Source organism: Nannospalax galili, unplaced genomic scaffold (assembly GCF_000622305.1).
Source record: "Nannospalax galili isolate Female #2095 unplaced genomic scaffold, S.galili_v1.0 scaffold290, whole genome shotgun sequence".
NCBI classification, from domain to species: Eukaryota; Metazoa; Chordata; class Mammalia; order Rodentia; family Spalacidae; genus Nannospalax; species Nannospalax galili.
This window is the reverse complement of record NW_008331486.1, coordinates 6,589,243-6,607,859: the sequence shown is the minus strand read 5'-3', so window position 1 is coordinate 6,607,859 and position 18,617 is coordinate 6,589,243. Positions and strand designations below refer to the sequence as shown.

At 50.3% G+C, this 18,617-nt stretch overlaps 1 protein-coding gene across 14 annotated transcripts in view; it reads left to right on the top strand.

The window, feature by feature from the left end:
* Fubp3 (far upstream element binding protein 3) overlaps positions 1 to 17,078 on the top strand; it is a 57,574-nt gene extending 40,496 nt beyond the window's left edge. For 5 of the 14 annotated variants that reach the window (XM_029560114.1, XM_008825774.3, XM_008825764.3 and 2 more), the window contains exons 9-18: positions 1,197 to 1,301; positions 2,654 to 2,756; positions 3,571 to 3,671; positions 7,087 to 7,228; positions 10,469 to 10,629; positions 11,379 to 11,452; positions 11,708 to 11,779; positions 11,943 to 12,019; positions 13,912 to 13,983; positions 14,837 to 17,078. In XM_029560114.1, coding sequence (XP_029415974.1) covers positions 1,197 to 1,301; positions 2,654 to 2,756; positions 3,571 to 3,671; positions 7,087 to 7,228; positions 10,469 to 10,629; positions 11,379 to 11,452; positions 11,708 to 11,779; positions 11,943 to 12,019; positions 13,912 to 13,983; positions 14,837 to 14,988 — 1,059 coding nt within the window. In that variant the 3' untranslated portion in view covers positions 14,989 to 17,078. The remainder of the gene's footprint in view (positions 1 to 1,196; positions 1,302 to 2,653; positions 2,757 to 3,570; positions 3,672 to 7,086; positions 7,229 to 10,468; positions 10,630 to 11,378; positions 11,453 to 11,707; positions 11,780 to 11,942; positions 12,020 to 13,911; positions 13,984 to 14,836) is intronic. The other 9 variants (XM_008825782.3, XM_029560094.1, XM_008825808.3 and 6 more) reach the window with 6 other exon arrangements.
* The last annotated feature ends 1,539 nt before the right edge of the window (positions 17,079 to 18,617 follow it).

Below are 18,617 nucleotides of genomic sequence, written 5' to 3'. Positions count from 1 at the left end.
TTCAACTCCAATCACAAAGCTGTCAACTGACCACCACAGTCACATGTGTTGTGACACACATGCACACATCATACATACACAGTAGTAATAGATTTTTTTTAACTTAAACATAAAAAAGTAGAAAAGATAACACAGTGAGCAGCCACTGACCTGTGCCTGCCTGACATTCTACTGTGTTTTCTTTGTTTTGTCAGGGACAGATGTGTGGCAGTCCACCTCCACCTGTAGCATGTCTCCTAGTAATAACCATAGTAAAACAAACTGACTCTGCAGCATTGTCCGACACCCCCTTGGTGTCCATTTCGCCAGATGTTCTGGACTTGTTTGTGGGGTTTGGTTGGTGTCAGACGCTATACCAGGGGTCCAACCCTGTTCTCACATCGCCTTGTGCTGCAACATGCAGCTTCCTGTGCGCAGGTGCAGGTATGGAAGGATGTGCTTGTTCTTTGGGAGAGGACAGTGGGCTCTGCCTTGAATGCTGTCAGATCTGTTGACCATCCTACTGGAATTCAGTCACTGAACCAGAAAGCTGGCCTGGGGTCACTCAGTTGTATGCCCCATGCCTAGGATGTACATGATCCTGGGTTCTGTCCCTAGTACTGCAGGTAACAAGAAATGGTTTTGCTAAGAAATAAGAACTCTGAGGGTCTGAGCTGCCTCTGTGTCCTGGTCTGCCTTTGTCTCGCCTTACTGGAGTGCCTCTGGGTAGAGGCTGCATTCTTCTGTGGAGCTCTTCCGCACCCCTCGCTCTCCAAGGGGAGCAACAGCAAGAAATGCCTGGAGCACTGGAAGCACCACCGCTACTACTACTACTTCTTCCTCCTCCTCCCCCCTCCCTTTTTGAGACAGGGTCTCCCTGAAGCCCCAGCTGGCCTGGAACTCACTGTGTAAACCAGGCTGGTCTTGAACTCAGAGATCTACCTGCCTCTGCCTCCAGAGTGCTGGGACTAAAGGTGTGCTGGAGGTACCATGCCCGGCCTGGAAACACTTCTGACCACATCTCAGATGTGCTAACCCAGCTGCAGCTGGGTAGGCCCTCTTCTCTGAACATTGGTGCCGCGTTAGTGTCCATGCCCTCTGCTTCTGCAGCTGTGCACCTTTGCATCCTAGTCTTACTCGGTGTTTGATGTTGACATTTCATCTGGTTCTGTGGCCTTCCAGGACTTTCCCCATGGTGTCTTTCTTTCTTTGTGCAGCAAGCAAGAGAGATGGTACTAGAGATCATCCGGGAGAAAGAGCAAGCCGACTTCCGAGGTGCACGTGCTGATTTCAGCTCCCGAGTGGGAGGAGGCAGTATAGAGGTATGCTGGCATCAGAGGTAGAGTGGGGCTGGAGCTGCGGGTCACACGGCTCAGCTCTTTAACTGGTTATGTGGCATGTGTGTCATGTCCCAACCCTTAAGAGTTACGGCCATTAGTGGGGCATGGTGGCACACACCTTTAATCCCAGCACTGGGGAGGCAGAGGCAGGCGGATCTCTGTGAGTTCAAGGCCAGCCTGGTCTACGTAGTGAGTTCCAGGACAGCTGGGGCTACAGGGAGACCCTGTCTCAAAAAGACCAAAAAAAAGAAAAGAAAAGAAAAGAAATGCGGCCACTGCCCCGAGATAAGAAGGCCTGGGGCCAAGCGTCAGGAGCCACCTGTGCTTCATGATGGGTCGATTCCTGTGGTTTCAAGATTTTACCTGAAAAGCTTAGCTTGATGCCCAGGTAACAGCCAAATTGTTCTCAGTGATCTTTGTTATGATTATATCAAATGTGGAATTCTGATGAGGTGAAATAGGGTCAGAATCTGCCCTTCAAAATGTAATTTTCATTTATGCTACAGTGTGTGGGAGCACACAAACATCATACTTAGTGCGTTAAGACAGAATACAGGAGGACAGCTGTGCACTAGGTAGTCACAGACAGAAAGCAGAATGAAAGTGACCAGAGGAATTGCTAGTGAGTACAGAGTTGGGTGATGAAGAGCTTGAGGGTCTGGGTAGTGATGGTGATCCCCACGTAGCATCTCGGATGTTCTAATGCTACACAGCTGCACACTGTAAATGACTGAATGGCAGATGTTACAGCTGCCTGTGTGCTTTACACATGGTTTTAAAAATGAAGAAAGCAGCATACTTTGAAGAACCTCTGGTATAATCAATATGGCATATTTGTACTTATTTCATAAAATTTGAAGATGAATTGATCATTTTGAATCTCTTTAGAATTACTTTGGACAGATTTTATACTTATTTTATAGAGTTGTGAGGAATATAGTCATCAACCGCAATATTGTTCCTAAAAGGAAAAAATGCTTTATTATTTCATTTCCAGAATTGCACTAATAAAAAACTGAGTTGTCTATTTTCAAATCTGTCCTTTTGAAATAAAAGGCCAGAGGCTGGAGAGATGACTTAGCAGTAACTAGTACATACTACTCTTGCACAGGACTTGAGTTTAGTTTGGTTCCCAGCACTCAGATCAGGTAGCTCTCCACCACCTGTAACCCCAGGTTTGGGGGGAGGGTTCCATCTGATACCTGTGGCCTCTGTAAGCACCTGCTCTCACATGCATAGTGAGACACACACATAATAAAAAATAAAAATAAATCTTTAAAATAAAAGGCCACATTTGCAGAAGCCTTCTTGAAATTTTGTTTCTCTGTGTCTAGGTATCTGTGCCAAGGTTTGCTGTTGGGATTGTAATAGGAAGAAATGGAGAAATGATCAAAAAGATCCAGAATGATGCTGGTGTGAGGATTCAGTTTAAACCAGGTTCGTTTCAATGATTATCCAAAATCCTGTTTAAGTTTTACACCTAAGAAAACACACTATGCTAGCCCACATAGGCCTCTTATTGCCATATGTCCAGTCGTAGTTTCCATCCCTGTTGTCATGTCTCTCCTTGGTTGTATACTGGCCTGGTCAATTTTCTAGCCCAGGGTTTCTGCTCTCCTACCCTTTCCTCCACACTCTACACCCCTAAGTCAACTATTGAGACTTCAGCATGGAGTTTCCAGTTTGTAATCTTGCTAAATAAAGGCTTCTTTGAAAAATATACCATTTTAGCTGGGCGTGGTGGTACACGCCTTTAATCCCAGCACTCAGGAGGTAGAGGCAGGCGGATCTCTGTGAGTTCAAGGCCAGCCTGGTCTACATACTGAGTTCTAGGCCAGCTGGGGCTCCAGGGAGACCCTGTCTCAAAAAGACAAAAAAAAATCCAAACAAAAAAAAGAAGCCCATCATTTTGATTTTGTATAGTTAGAGATAATTTAATACCACAGAAAGGATAAACCTTTCATGGAGTGCTAAGATCTCACTATGTTGCTCAGGCTGACCTTGAACTTCATGTGGTCCTGCCTTAGCCTCCTAAGTGCTAGGATTACAGGCATGTATCTAAATAGATACACTTATATAATAATTGGGTACTGTTCTGAGACATGCACAAAGATCTAATCATAATCATTTTCTTACCACTCCAAGACTCTGGAGCTAGTGACAGTCTCTTTGCCCTTTGCTCTTAGTCAGAATATTGGTTGAGTCAGATTTACCTTGGCTTTTCCTAACCCTTTCTCATCTGGTTCCACAGATGACGGGATTAGTCCAGAAAGAGCAGCACAGGTCATGGGCCCTCCAGATCGGTGTCAGCATGCAGCACACATCATCAACGAGCTAATTCTCACAGCACAGGTGGGTCAAGCTCTCTTGAGTCAGAGCTCACCCTAGGAGCAGAAGGGGGCTGAGGGGACCGCAGGGTAGACTACAACACTGGCTCCCCAGGCCCCCAGGAGCCCAGATACTTCTTTATGTCTGCCTCTTCCTGCCTTTTATCTGGTTTGCTGCCTTTATTTCCCAGAATGTGGATTTTCTTATTGTGTGTGTATACACTGCACACATGCCACAATATGCGTCAGTCAATTCTCCTTCTGTCATGTGGGTCCTGGGGATCAAATTCAGTCCATCAGGGTTGATGACATGTATCTCATCCACTGAGCATCTCACAGGCCCTGAATTTTCTTTATACAGACAAGGGTGTCCAAACTCTGACCCACAGGCCACATGAACCCCAGCATAGCTATAAATATAACTCAACACAAAGCTATAAACTTACATAAAGCATTGTTATATTTTTGTTTGTTTTTACTTATTTTTTGTTGTTTTTGGTAACTTGATTGCTTGATTCTCTCCCTACCCCCCCCCCAGTAGTTTTTTGTTTGTTTTGACACAGGGTCTCACTAGGCATCCCTGGCTGGCCTAGAGCTCGCTATGTAGACCAGGCTAGCCTCAAACTCACAGAGATCCACCTACCTCTGCACTTACTATGCCTTGCTGATTGTGTTTAGGGTGGTATGGTTCGTTCTCTCTCTCACTCTCTCTCGTCCTCTGCACTTACTATGCCTTGCTGATTGTGTTTAGGGTGGTATGGTTCGTGTTCTCTCTTCTCTCTCTCTCTCTCTCTCTCTCTCTCTCTCTGTCTTTTTGAGACAGGGTCTCCTGTAGCCACAGCACGCCTGGATTATTCCCTGTGGAGACCAGGCTGGCCTCTGGCCTCAAACTCACAGAGATCCAGATCCACCTACCTCTGCTAGGATTACAGGTGTGCACCACCACACCCAGCAAGATGGTATGGTCTTAAGCATGAACTTTTGTCTAACAAGTTGCAGTGTACACAGCTGCATACTCCTGAGGAGAGAAACACTGAGTAGAATGCCACTTTCCAACCGTCACGCATACTTAACATAAAGCCACATCAAACGAAATCCAGAAAGCACTGCAGTACCCAGCAGTTCCCAACAGTGTCTTCATGTCTTGTGCACTTGGGATCTGTTCTTGATGTTGTTTGGGCCCTTTTGATACAGGGTTTTAGTATGTAGCACAGGCTGGCCTTGAACTCATGGTAATCCCCCTGCCTCAGCCTCCCAAGTGCAGGATATGATTCCCAGCCCTGCTCCTGCACTTGATTCTGTGCCTGCCTTTAATGTGGTATCATCAGCATTTGTTAATACCTGCCTACCTTAGGACTCGTAGTGGGGGAACTACTGGTAGTTTGGCACATCCTCCAGGTATGTAGGAGTCAAGAAAAGTTAGTGGGGCTGGAGAGAGCTCAGCAGTTAAGAGCCCTGGCTGCTCTTGCAGAGGACCCAGGTTCGATTCCCAACACCCACATGATGTCTAACAACCATCCATAACTCCAGTTCCAGGGGATCTGGAGCCATCTTCTGACTTCCTCTGGCATTGCATGACATGGATGTGCTTATTCATATGCAAGCAATACACTCATACACATAAAATAAAAATAATAAAATATTTTTTTAAAAAGACAAGTTAGTGACTAGAGCCAAAGAAAAGAACAGTTGGAAGTTGTCTAGCCTGTTGATCTGTTAGACCAGTGACCTTAGGCACGTTGTGGAGCCCTCAAGGGGATCCTGCCACCGCCCCTCCTACCAGTCAGAGTACCCAGTATGACTCCCTGGCAGCAATCTGAGGGGCAGAGGGATACTTCTAAGTTGAAAATGTATAGCTCTAGTCCCAGATCGTAGGAACACTCCACAGGACTTGGAATTTATCCAGAGCCCAGGCAGCTCATAGGGTTGGCATGGTTAAACACCCTTTTCTGTGGAGGCCATGAACTCCCACTCCTGTGTTCTAAAGAAAACCTTGTCCCTGAGGTCTGGCATCTCCAGAAAGTTGAGTGCCTGTAACAGTCTTAACATAAATTCTCAAAGTACCTTGTTTACTTGAGAATTATCTCCTAAGAGCTGAGTGCAGAGAAAAGCAGTCAGTTAGCTCTGCTGCTCTAGATTCTAGGTGAGTATTCGGCTTATGTAGTCAACACACACAGGTTTTGGCAGATAATTCTTCACTGTGTTGAACAACCATTGCGTCCCTGGTTGACCAGGTTAGCCCCAACATTTAAAAGACCAAGTCCTGCTGCTCTGGTGGTGTGCAGCGGCCAAAGACCAGAATGAGGTCTGCTGCCTCTGAGAGAACTCCTTGTGTTAGGGCAACATGGGACCAGACTAATAATATCCCCCACACACCGAACCTTGGGTTGGCATTTTTTTTTTTTAATTATTATTATTATTTAAAGAATGCATCTCCCTATGAACTCTGGGCTGGCCTTCCAACTGTCAGTCTTCCTCCTCAGCCCTCTAGGTTCTGGATTATGGCTATGTTCTTCCATGCCCAACTAGTTTCTCCCTTCAGAAATCACCTTGAGAAGTCACTTTAGAGTTTCTTTCTAAGTTTTCTGGGAGCAAAAAATGAGGGGCCAGAGAGATGACTCAGTGGTTAAAAGCACTGGTTGCTCTTGCAGAGGACCTGAGTTTCAATCCCAGTACCCACATGGTGGCTAACAGCCATCTGTAACTCCAGTTCTAGGGAATCTGACGCCCTCTTCTGACTGCTGAGGGCATTGCACAACACATGTGCACTTACCTACATGCAGGCAACACACTCATACACATAAAATAAAATTAAAAAATAATAAAATATTCTTTAAATTTACTATATTTTTACATATTCATTGTGTATTCGTGTGTCCATGTGATGGGGCCCTTGTTGGGGTCAAAGAACAACTTGCAGGAGCTGTCTTTTCTACTATATTGGTCCAAGGATCAAACTCAGGTTGTCAGGCTTGGTGGCGAGACCCCTTTCCGCACTGAGCCATTTTGCCAACTCAAGAAACTTTTTCAAAATCCTTCTGTTTCTTCTGTTGGCTAGACAGCAAGACGATGTAGTTTAGAAAGCAGCGAATGAGTTGTCCTTTCAAGCAACCTGCTCAGGGACAGTTCACGAGTCACACGATGTCCCCCGCCACTTTCAAATGCTTAGAGCTCTTCAGCATTTAATACCTGGCTCTAACAGGACCAATGTGAGTTACCTCAGCTTCCAGCAAAGCCAGGTCTTAAGGACCCTGTAATGAAGAAAGGGAGAGGTTCCAGGCTTCAAACCTGAGTTTTTGCCTTCCTGTTTTGGGCAAGTATGTGACCACACGTATCTTTCTGCAGTGTGTCATTAAGTACATCCTGTCACTCAGCATTTCCCCAGAGATGGTGAAATATGCCAGTGGTGGAAGTCCTCACTATCCTTATGTCCTTCCCAGGAAAGAGATGGCTTCGGGGGCCTGGCAGTGACCAGAGGAAGAGGCCGTAGTCGTGGTGACTGGAGCATGGGCACTCCCAGTGGGATCCAGGAAATAACCTACACTGTGCCCGCAGACAAGTGTGGTCTCGTCATAGGCAAAGGTAAGAGGCAGCCGTCGGCATGTCCCGTCTCCCTGCAGCTGCTCCAGGGAGGCGATGCCTGTGCACCGCTGACTGCCGGGCCTGCTTTGTGCAGGCGTCCTCTGGGGTCCCTGACGTGGCCTGTCAAGACAGGCAAGGCACATGTTTGAGTATGGGCAGATGAAAAATGAAACCCACTGCCCAGGGCTGCTCAGGCTGTTGTCCATAGACTGCTGGGAGTGCACTTGGCCCCAGGGAAGTGACTGGCAGTTAAACTCAGCCCTTAGCAAAGTGCTTTCTGGCCTGAGAACTGCCTCTTTCCTTCACCAGATTTCCCTCTTAGCCTTTCAGCAACACATGTCCCATGAGTAGCAGACACTCTGGAGGGAAATGAAAATTGGTTTGTTTTTCCTGGACATGTAGGGACATTTTAGAATGTTAGGTGGGCAGCCTGGGTCCTGGCCTGCATAGCTGCTTTTCTCCTTCAGTGAGAGCCAGGAGTGAGCAGGCCGGCAAGGTCATGCACCACCTTGTCAGGACTGGCCTCCCTGGGACCCTGGGCTGAACCTGCTCCTGGCAGGACTTCTGATTGGCACTGGCTTTTGTGTTTTCCTCATTGTTCATCTGACAGCATATGGAGGAAATAAGTACTATCTACTCCCCGGAGCTTCTCAGGTTTCTTTGATCACCAGATATCCCTTAGCTGTTTTGGGTGGGGGGGCGGTACTCATGTTGCAGGGAATGTGGCTTGGGCTGTCTCCAGCAGTAGACCCAAGCCCTGCCCCTCACCACCCCCAGCCCCTCGAGTCTGCTGTCATCCCTACTTGGAACAGTGTGTGTGCTCCTGTACCCATGTCTCCTAGGGGTTAGGAACAGTGGCACTATGATTTTGCTTTTGTTTGAGATTGTCTTCGCAGGTAGTTCAGATTCAGCCTCTGATCCCCTTCCTTGTTAGCCACAGTGTGCCTCGCGGTGTGTTTTGTTTTGATTTTTCTGGTGCATGCTGCTAAATGTGTCCTGGATCCTGCTAGCTTCTTAGAATGAGAATGTTCCCACATCCCACACTTCTTGTCAACTAAGTCCTGAGAGTAAATTTGTGGGTTCCTGTAGGGGGGGAGGGTCAGATCCTGGTGTCTTGGCCTTTTGAAGACCATCTTGTGATGTGTTCAATTGAATGTGTCTCAGTAAACTGGTGGAAATGTCAAGTATGCACCACAATGGGGGGGGGGGGGTCTGCCCTTCACTAAACCACACACTGTCCCTGTCACAGATACGTTAGGTGTGGAGAGTCTTGGAGTAGGCTGTTCCTTTTCTTGGGAAAGGCCTGTGGCTGAGGGAGAGGGAGCCCAGACAGCCAGGCGCAGCTCTCCCAACTCCTGCCCTTGGACAGAAGCGCAGCTTCCTGGGCCCCTGCTGGATTTCCATGATAAACACTGCAACATTGACAGATAGTGTGGCCAGCCCTGCTCTTGTCAGCCAGGCCTTTTAGCAGCTTTGATTAATTGCTTTACGATTTCACATCCAGCCGGGGGCCACTGGTGGGTGGCCTCTGTCCCCCATCAGGTGGAAGAACGGAGCGAGTCAGTGGACAGCCACCATGTGCCAAGCTGGTGACCTCATTTTGAAGGAAGATGAACTTAAATTAACTCCTTCTGGCCCCGTGCAGTTTAGCAGTGCCTCTTCACCTTATTAGCATGCTCCTGAGTCCTCCAGGCAGAGGGTCTCAGCTGCTGGTGCAGAGCCTAAGGCAGGGTGGCGAGGGCTCTGCTCTCTGGGGCCTGCAGACCCTCAGTCTTGGGTTCTGGCTCTCTCGCTTTCTGCCCGGGGCTTCTGAGACTAGACTGATAGGAGACCCCCAAATGTTGGAGGTGCCTATGCACGTGGTCTGTTTCTTCTTGGCTCTTCATTGGGCCTCTAAAACTTGCCTAGCAAAACAGCTCACTTTTTCATGGGGCAGAGATGATGAAGGACAGGGTCTGGGGAAAGGGCCAAAGAGGCCTTTGCAGCTGCACTGCCACACAGAAAGCCCTCATGTATATGCCTCCAATACCGTGAGCCCCTGCCTCTCTGTCTTCAGATAGGCTCACCAGGAGAGCCTCCAGTTTTGCTTCTTGACCCCTGTAGAGTCCTGTCTCCCTTTTTGGATGTGATAAAACAAAGCTTATCCCTGCCCCCCTGCCAGCCACCCCACTTACTTGGTTATGCTTAGATCTACTTTCCTGCCATGGGACAGGAGGGAAGGCTGGGGTGGGAGGGGACAGCAGGATGGAGTACACTTGTCATTTCAGGCTGTGTCCAGTTGAGGGTGGGCAGGGTAAGGCTTATGAGCACCTGGGACTCCCTGTTCCCCTCTACCAGGGTTTCAACATTTTATCTTGTTTCGGTTTTGCAGAATTTATGTTCTGACTTTTCCTTGTATTCTGGCCCCAAGTTGACACTGTAGATTGTACTCTGGCTACCCCCCACCCCAAGTTGACACTGTAGATTGTACTCTGGCTACCCCCCACCCCAAGTTGACACTGTAGATCTATTAAGTTCTGTGAAATTCCAGAAGAATTGGACCTGTTGTTCACTGGCTGGTGGATCTTTTGTTACGCAAATTTCATTAAGAGACTGAGACTCAGGTTTTTCAGAGAGTGCAACTAAATTTTCATTACCCCACTCCACCCAGGCCTCATGACCCCCCTCCTTGCAATGCCTCTGTCTAGACCACCCCTCCACCCCCACCCCACCCCCGCCCCAGAAAGGGAGGGACCTAATAGGGAATAGGGTGGGAGATAGACAGCCTAAGTGGGCTCTGGGCATTGTTAGGGCCTGTGGCTGCCTGTTTGACCTGTGGAGGGAGGGTGGCCTATCCAGTGGCCCATGCCCAGGCTAAAGGGCCCTCATTGTGCATGACAGAGCCATTGGGTCACCATTTCCACATTGAGAAGGATAGACCTTCCCTGGGTGGAAGTGGCAAACTGCCACCAGGATTGAGCCCCATGGTAGGCAAACCCGTGGGCCTTGGCCTGGCGCTTCTACCAGGCTCCATAGCCAGACACCTCAGCCCAGCTCCAAAAGGTCAGCTTCGCTCCAGACAGCTGGGCTGCAAACAAGAGGCCCTGAGTTTGGTCAGAGCCGTTGTATAATAAACAGAGGGGAGTGGATGGGTGTGGGCAGGAGTTAGCATGCTGGAAGCAGTTTCTGGCCTCCCCTGAGCATAGCACCTTAGAAGCCTCAGTGCTGCCATCCCACTAACCTGCTGTCTTCTGCCTGCAGGGGGTGAGAACATCAAAAATATCAATCAGCAGTCAGGCGCACATGTGGAACTTCAGCGGAACCCCCCTCCTAACACCGACCCCAACCTGCGGATATTCACCATCAGGGGCTCGCCGCAGCAGATCGAGGTGGCCAGGCATCTCATAGATGAGAAAGTTGGTGTACGTACACAGGCCTTTCCCTACCTGGCTTATACTAGCTGGATTTGCTTTTGGATGTCCAAGGTACCTGCTTCCCCCCAGAACCTTGTGCTTCCCATGCGTTTCTATCCTTGCCTCACATGAGGGCAACCCCTTCTCCTCTGCCAAAGAGGTCTGGGGCCCAGGGAATGCCAGGCCCAGGCCCAGGTACAGTGAAAGAAGCCTCTGGCATGACTGGAAAGGCTGCAGCAGTCAGTCCCCGAGCATGTCCCTGCAGGGTAGATGAGCAGGCACAGCAGCCTCCCCCGGCATGCCCGGCTCCCTCAGGCCTCCCCAGGCCGCCAGCCCTGCAGGCAGCATTCATTGACTCTGGCTTTAGTTTCAGGCACCTCAAAGCAGATAAAGAAAGGGAGTGTTGATGGAGGACAGATGGGCCACTGCTCACCTCAATGGGGACGTAGAATGGCAGAAAGAGCCCTGGGCCAGCCTAAATTGACGGGAGAGTCAAGCAGGTTGGTCCTCCCCCAGGGTGACATGCCAGGGCGATCATGGTGGTACCAGGACTGGCTGTGTGGTGGTCTTAGTCACTCAAGGGGCAGAGCCACTGCCGCAGACACCGTCTGCTGGGGGAAGGAAGCTAGTGTGAGCTCAGAGCTGTCTCCGTCACTTGACTTGCCTCCCAGAGCGGGCTTTGCCCTGGGTGGGCCTGGGTTGGGCAGAGGGTGAGGTGTCACAGTGGCAGGGGTGAGAGTTCTTCTGTGCCCACACAGGGTACCAGCCTCGGAGCCCCTGCAGCCTTTGGACAGAGCCCCTTCAGCCAGCCGCCAGCCACGCCACATCAAAAGTGAGTCTTTCTCCATCCTGACCAGGCTTCATCACCCGGGAGCCACTTCTGGCTGCTTCTCTCCAAAGTACCTGCCTACGCCCCAGGCAGGAGAGACCTGTTGTGTCACCCCTTTCCAAGGGGCACACCTGCCTGGGTGGAGGGGCGCTGTAGCCGTAGCTGTAGCCTTAGCCGTAGCCGTAGCCGTAGCCGTAGCTGTAGCGAGGGCGGCCTTGCCCTGCCTCCAGCTCAGCAGTGCCCCTCCCCTTCCTGCAGCACCTTTCCTCCAAGGGGCTTCCCCAACATCGCTGCTAAAGTGAATGGAAACCCCCACAGCACCCCTGTGAGGTAGGTGGCCGGGACTGACTGGCCCTCTGCCTGTAGGCAGGGCCCACTGTGCTTGGTGAGGGTGAGGGAGGCAAGCAGTAGAGGCAGGCGACTGGGTTGCAGGGAGGAGGGCCATGGGACCCGCAACCCGCACTGTCACGAAGCACTCTTCTGTCATCCACAGTGGCCCTCCAGCTTTTCTGACCCAAGGCTGGGGCAACACTTACCAGGCTTGGCAGCAGCCCACACAGCAGGTCCCAAGTAAGTGATTCACAGGAGGGTGAAGGTACACACACCAGGCTGAGGTTCAGAGAGCCAGGGGGCTGGGGGTATAAAGTGCCCAGTTCTCTTCCTCTCCGGACAGGTGGGCTCACCAGGCCCTGCACTGGTGAACACAAGAGGCAGGAACCTGTAGCTGCTTTCCCTGGTTCACATGGCCTTCTCAGGTGTGGTGGGCGGGATGGTGGGTGTGGTTCGGTAGGATGGTGGGTGTGGTTCGGTAGAGCCTCTCCTGCCCTCTTCTCTCCATGTTCTCATCTTGCCTCGAGGTGGCCTTTCTTCCCTCTAGCACCTTCTCAGAAAGGGTTTTCATGTTACCTGAACTTCTTTGTCAGGAAACAAGCAGGTAGAAAAGCAGCTCTGCTGAGTGAGTCTGTCCAGGAAGTGAGTTGTGCTGTCTCTGCTGTCTTTCTGAAAACAAACAGTTGTTCTTGGAATGCCCTGCAATTCCAGTTCTTCATGAAAGGACAGCCTTCTGGACAGAGGCTGCTGGCCAGCAAGGTGTGACCTTAGGCACCGCCCACAGAGGCTACATTTCCTTTCTGCAAAATGAAAGGATTTGGGTTTGATTTCAAAAGTCTGTAACAGCTCTGAAACTGTATGGTTTCCCCACACACACACACCTTTACAAAGTCTGATTACATGAATGTCAAGCTTGGGTGGTGCTTCACAGTGAGCAGCTACCTTCCTCCTGGGGATCCACCCTTTGCCCCCAGTGGGGCCAGCTCTTCCCCAGAGCTTGTAAGCACTGTTCCTGGTTTCTTGTCTTCCTGAAAAACGTCGCTGTCTCCTTGCCTCCTGGAAGTGGGGTGTCGGGGTTGTTGGTACCGTTCTGATCTGCATCCTCCCCTGGCAGCAAGATGGCAGGGTTATGGTCCCATTTGCCACATGGTGCCCAGACTGAGGCTGAGAGGAAAGCTGCCCTAGAAGGTTACACTTGGGGTCAGAATTGAGCAGCACTTGAAGGCGAGCCCAATGGGAAGGAGCTGGAGGGCCGGCGGCCTCCGCCTGTGTGGCTAAGCTCTGCCTGCTTACAGTTCAGGACCTGTGCAAACAGGTCAGGGAGCGGTCCTGCACGTTCCCTGTGTGTCTGAGGGCAGACAGGCTGTCTAGTTTCCCTTCTATGCTTCTGCCCCCGGGAAGGAAGAGGATACCTCTTCCCTTACATCTTCCTGTCCAGAAGTTCAGTGGCTCCTCTTCCCCTGCCATCCATCTGTCTTCAGTAAGTTAACATGGAGAGGACATCGTGCTGAGCTGTGGCACATCCTCTTCTGCTGCAGACTGATTTTGACAGGAGACATGAAGGGCCTCTGTGGGCAGGTCCCAGCCGTGACCTCTCCACAGGGAAAGGTCTCCTTGTCCTCTGTTCATCTGCCCCTGAGCCCGAGGCTGCTGACTGACACTGGTGTCGTCTCTCATCCCAGGCTCCTCTGCTGATAGCAGAGAGGAGCACCCAGGACTCTGCACAGAGCACGATCTCATGCAGAAAGGCTGAGGCAAGGTCGCAGTTGGGTGACAGGATGCCTGATGGCACTGCCGTCACCATGTGCACCATGTGTATCTGTCTTCTAACCCCAGGCCTGTGCCTATATGCCAGGCTCAGCTCAGGTTCCCACCACCCACCACCCTTGTCCAGAGGGACAGCCGTGTTCATGGAGCCCGAGGGCCTGATGAGATACCAGCACCATTTGGACTCTTGGAAGCTGGGTCCAGGGAATCTAGGAGGCCTGCCTCCCCAAGGACCCCAGTTGCAGCCTTGCTTGGTGGCCTGCTGTAACTTCCAGGCTGGGGCCCTGAGTGAGCCAGGAGGGAGCCCCTGGGACCCGAGACTGTGAGGATCCCCACGGCCTGACTGCTCTCTGTTCTCTGCACAGGCCAGCAGAGCCAGCCACAGAGCAGCCAGCCCGACTACAGCAAGGCCTGGGAGGACTATTACAAAAAGCAGAGTGAGTGCGCCCCACGGCACAGGCCCTGCCCTGGGCTTCGCTGTCCATAGTGTCACCTTGTTTTTTGGTTCCCTCCTTGCGTGACTGGGGCTCGATGCCTGTCTCCCTCCCTCACACCCTCAGATGATGCCAGGTGTGGTTAGTGACTGTTGTGTCAGGGCAGAGGAGTGGTCACATTGCAGGGAAGGAGCCTGCCGCTTCTCTGGGTGCTGATGTCGTGTTCTCCCTGTGGAAGCCCTTTTTCTTTACTATGTGAAGATCTGAGGCCTGAGGGATGCTAACCCTTGGCACCTGCATGTGTTCCAGTTACAGCCAGTTGTGGGTCAATTGGGCTCCACTACTGGGATCTTGCATCTGAAAGCACAACTTGTAGTCAGAAGGCCAGGTCAAGGCTGTCGGAAGCTTCTTGATCCTAGAGTTAGAAACATCTCTGGGCCACTGGCCTCTGGGGTGCCAAGCCTGGAGTCTAGGTGATCTCCCCACCGTGAGTTTGGGGGGAGGTTCAGGTGCCTGTTGTGCCCCCAGAGAGAAACCCACATTCCAGGTTCCCCAAGCCTGTTTGAAAGACCCCATGTGAATGAATGCCTTGCTCCGCGCGGTTTCTCTCCCACTCCGTGCTGTTTGTCTTCTGGCACTGGGACTTGCTGGGCAGGCAGTTAGGTGCAGGGCTGGCCCGTAGAGGCCAGCAACAAAAGGCTAACAGTTTGTTGTGTCATGAGTCCCTCTACAGCACCAAATGGCATGGCAGCAGCCCAGCCACCCTCACGCAGTCCAGAGGAAGAACATGCCCCAAGGCCTTAGGGAAGGACCCTCTTTCCCTCCCTCAACTGAGTGTTTCTCCTTTGTCAATCAGGTCACACCACCAATGCTGCTCCTCAGGCCAGCTCTCCGGACTACACGATGGCCTGGGCGGAGTATTACAGGCAGCAGGTCGCCTTCTACGGCCAGACATTAGGGCAGGCTCAGGCCCACAGCCAGGTCTGTAGCCAGTCCCCAGCACCGTGACGCCTCCCAGAGCAGCCCTCACCCTGCCTCCCCAGCCTCTGTGCTTGCCTGGTCCCAGGGTGAGCACACTGGGCTGTGGGGTCTCCTGTCCCCTCCTTGTCCTGGTGGAATAGAAGCGAGGAGGAGTGTGCCCCGGCTTCCAGCTTGGTCCGAGCTCTGCTTTCTTTCTTGCTCTGCCCTTAGTTTCCCTAACTATAGATGAGTGCCAAGCTTTTACCTGGCTCTTCAGTGGGACTTGAGGACCACTCCAGAAGCTGCTCTTGAAGAGAGCATGGCCCAGGCTGCGGCCTTTGCTTGGGTGTCAGTAGGCAGCAGCAGGTGATGGGTGCATCCATGCCCTCCAGGCCAGGCAGGTGGAGTGCCAGCCTGACTCCCCCGTGTGTAGAAACTTGGAGGCCTCTGTCCAGTCCTCAGCCAGCAACTGTCTTTAAAGCAGGGAAAAGGGCCAAATGCTCCCACAGGGGACCTGATGCTAGTCAGGCCCTGTGGGCAGCCAGTTCCCTCCAGCTCTGGCATCTTCTGCCCACCACTGTCTGGGCTAGGCCTGGGGAATCTGGTGTTAGGGCTACTGGTGACCCTAGAGAACAGTACTGGCCCTCTCCCTTTGTCCCTCCCGAGTGTCCCCAGAGGAAGAAAAAGCCTGTCCTCTTCCAGAGGGGTTTCCTGACCTCAACACTGAGGTGCTTTGCCTCCAGTGCTTGGTGATGTGTGGCGCCATCACTCCTGCCTGGCGTCACGCTGACCCTCTCCCTCCCCCCACAGGAGCAGTAGATGGGCGTTTGCAGCGGCTCTTCCCCGAAATCAGTGTGAGAGAAACCTGTTTGTAACAGAGGTTTTAGATTTGCAAACCTTTTGATGAAGAACTTTGTTTTGTTCTGTGAAACACTATATTTAGATTAACAGAAATTTTCTAAAAATTGAGAAAATTAGTTACTAAAAATTGCTGGTAATTTCTGTGTCATGATTTTTTTGTTTGTTATTTCAAATGTGTGTACGCTCTGGGGCTCTTCTGGAGCAAAGCCTGCAAGAGCAGGCGCTGGGACTCGGCTCAGAGCAGCGGCATTTCATCACCATGGTGGGTTTGTTTGGTTTTGTTTTTGTGTCTTTTTATTTACAGTTTTTTTTGCAACAGAAAAGTGGCTTGGAAGTCTTAGGTGGTATGTAACAAATTCTTTAAGAAATTTTTAAACAGTATTTAAATATTAAATGTGTAAATTCATTTAGTGTTTTACTTTTAATTTCTTGTATCTTGGCTGTCTGGTTTTATTGCATTTTTTAAAAAGCTGAACTATTATGTATTGTAATTAATGATGTGAATTCTGAATTGAGACCGGTCATGTGTTGCTGTCCAGCAGGGGCGGGAGGGGCATTTTATAGGCTTGTATGATTTCTAGGGTTCTAAAGGGTAATATAAAGATGTGTCGACGTGTTTAGCGTACTCTTTTTTTCATGTCTCCATTACCAGTTGCAACTGTGTGTCTAAGACCTCCAAGCTGGTTTTAAAAACAAAACAAAAGCCTTTCTCTATTCTCTCAGAAATATAAATACTGTTATTTTTAATATTAAAAAGAAATTCAATATAACTTTTAACAAACACTGTGGACATTAAACCATATAAAAATGTAGTAACTATTTTTTAATTCCAGGGTGTTTTTTCTTTTTTTCTTTTAAATATTTTCTTAATATTTCTCAAATGAACTAGATGGAGAAATAAATCTAGTATTAACCACAGTATGAATTAAATAATTTTGATTTAATAAAAGGGATAATATGATTTCCAGTGTTTACTGTAGTGTATCTTGTACAGATAACATGTATTTTTAAAGGAAAAAACGGAATTGAAGCTATTTTTTCTTGCATTTTGAATTGACTGAGGAACATTCCGTTTGAAGTGTGCTTAAGTTACAGTTTATGGGTTTTTCTCTTTATTTTCTTTACAATGCTTGAAATGTCTAACTATTAAAAAAAGGCAGTTGGAAAATGTTATGCATGTTGTTTTAAAAAAAAAAAAGTGTTCTTTTTATTTGACTGACAATTCATTTTACACTCTATATAATAAAATCCCCACAAGCTGTCTTGTGGACAATATCCGTCTGTGCCTGCTGCTCCTTCCCGGCCCTGAGTAGGACAGGGTGCTGCTCCTGCTGCTGCTGTTGCCTGCCCTGCATCTGCCCAACTGTGCTCAGCTTGGGCAGCAACCACATGAAGTTCATTTTGTTTAAAGTGGCTTTACACAGTTGACCATTTGGCTTAAGAGCCACCATGAGGATCCGGCTCCTTCCCTGTCGGACTGCAGCACTTTGATGACCCGGCACTGCTGAAGCATCACTGAAGTTTCCTCATGCAGAAAACAGGCCTGAGTGGGTCTGGGAGAGGTGTCGGGTCAGCACGCCACCCTGAGACCCCTCCTCAGTTCCCACACACCCTGGTACACACTCACCTAAAAACACAGGGCCTGCCCACTGGCTGCTGTTTCCCTGGCAGCTGCCTCCTGTGTCGGCACTCACTCGTGGCGCTGGTGGGTGGTGTGTGTTCTCCCAGTCTCGGGTGGGGACCCTGGGCTCTAGGAGCTGCAAACACCTACCATTTGTTCTCTCATCAAAACACAAAGGGAGCACCTTCACCCACCTTGCTCCCACTGCAGGCCACCACGGGACAAGAAGACCTCTTTTCCCCGTCATCATTTGCAGGCCACTGGCTTTGGACTCGGTTGTCTGCCACAGCATCTGCATTGCTCAGCCTTCGCCTGTAGCCTTTACGTGGGGTGGTCTCAGTTTAGACACTCAGGCCCATTAGGCTGCCTAGAACCCCCTTTATGGAGTGTGTGTCCAGCCCTTGCCTCCACCACACACTCTTAGAGGGAGAGACATCTGTGATTCCTTTAGCCCAAAAGGGGATGGAGAGCGTCCCATCTGGGCCGCACTGAGGCCTGTTGAGAGCCGGAAGACAGAAAGGAGATGTGGCATCTTTAACTACACCTCTAGAGAATCGAGTTTGATGTGGAGAAATTGAATAGAAAGCTACTGGGGGAGGGGGCGGGGGAGGGCCGGCCAGGAGGGCGTCAGTGCTGATGCCGGTAATGGAAGTTGGGGAGAGGGTATCACAGGGAAGACTTCCTTCTAATTCATCTTCCAAGCTCAGTGCCAAAACAGCATTTGGCATGGTTCACAGGGAGCGATTGTGTGATAATGAACCCTAAGGTGTCCCTTAATTGAAGACTGAGCATTGCGGTTTGTGCCAAGAGTCATAAATGGTGCAGGCTTGCGGGAGGATGCATTTTCTTAAATGTATCGGTAAGTACAGATTAGCGCTTGTCCCCAGTGAAATGCCCGTACTATAAATTATGGAAATCTCTCTCCCTTTCTCTCTGATGCAGCCTTCTGGGGGAGGGGGGGGTGTAGAGCAGCAGGCGGCAGGGGGGAAAGTTTGCAAGCTTATGAAATTTGGCCTCTCATTAACATGGCGCCCGCCCTCCGAAGATGGTTTCCATCCGCAGTCTGCCGTCCTGGAAACCTAAAGTGCTCAAAATGTACCAAGTTCAGCGGTTGTGTTCCATTAAGAAAGCTGCATGGTCATCACCGAGGGCAGTCTGCGTTTGGGGAGGCAGAGGTGGGCGTTGCCCAGTCTGT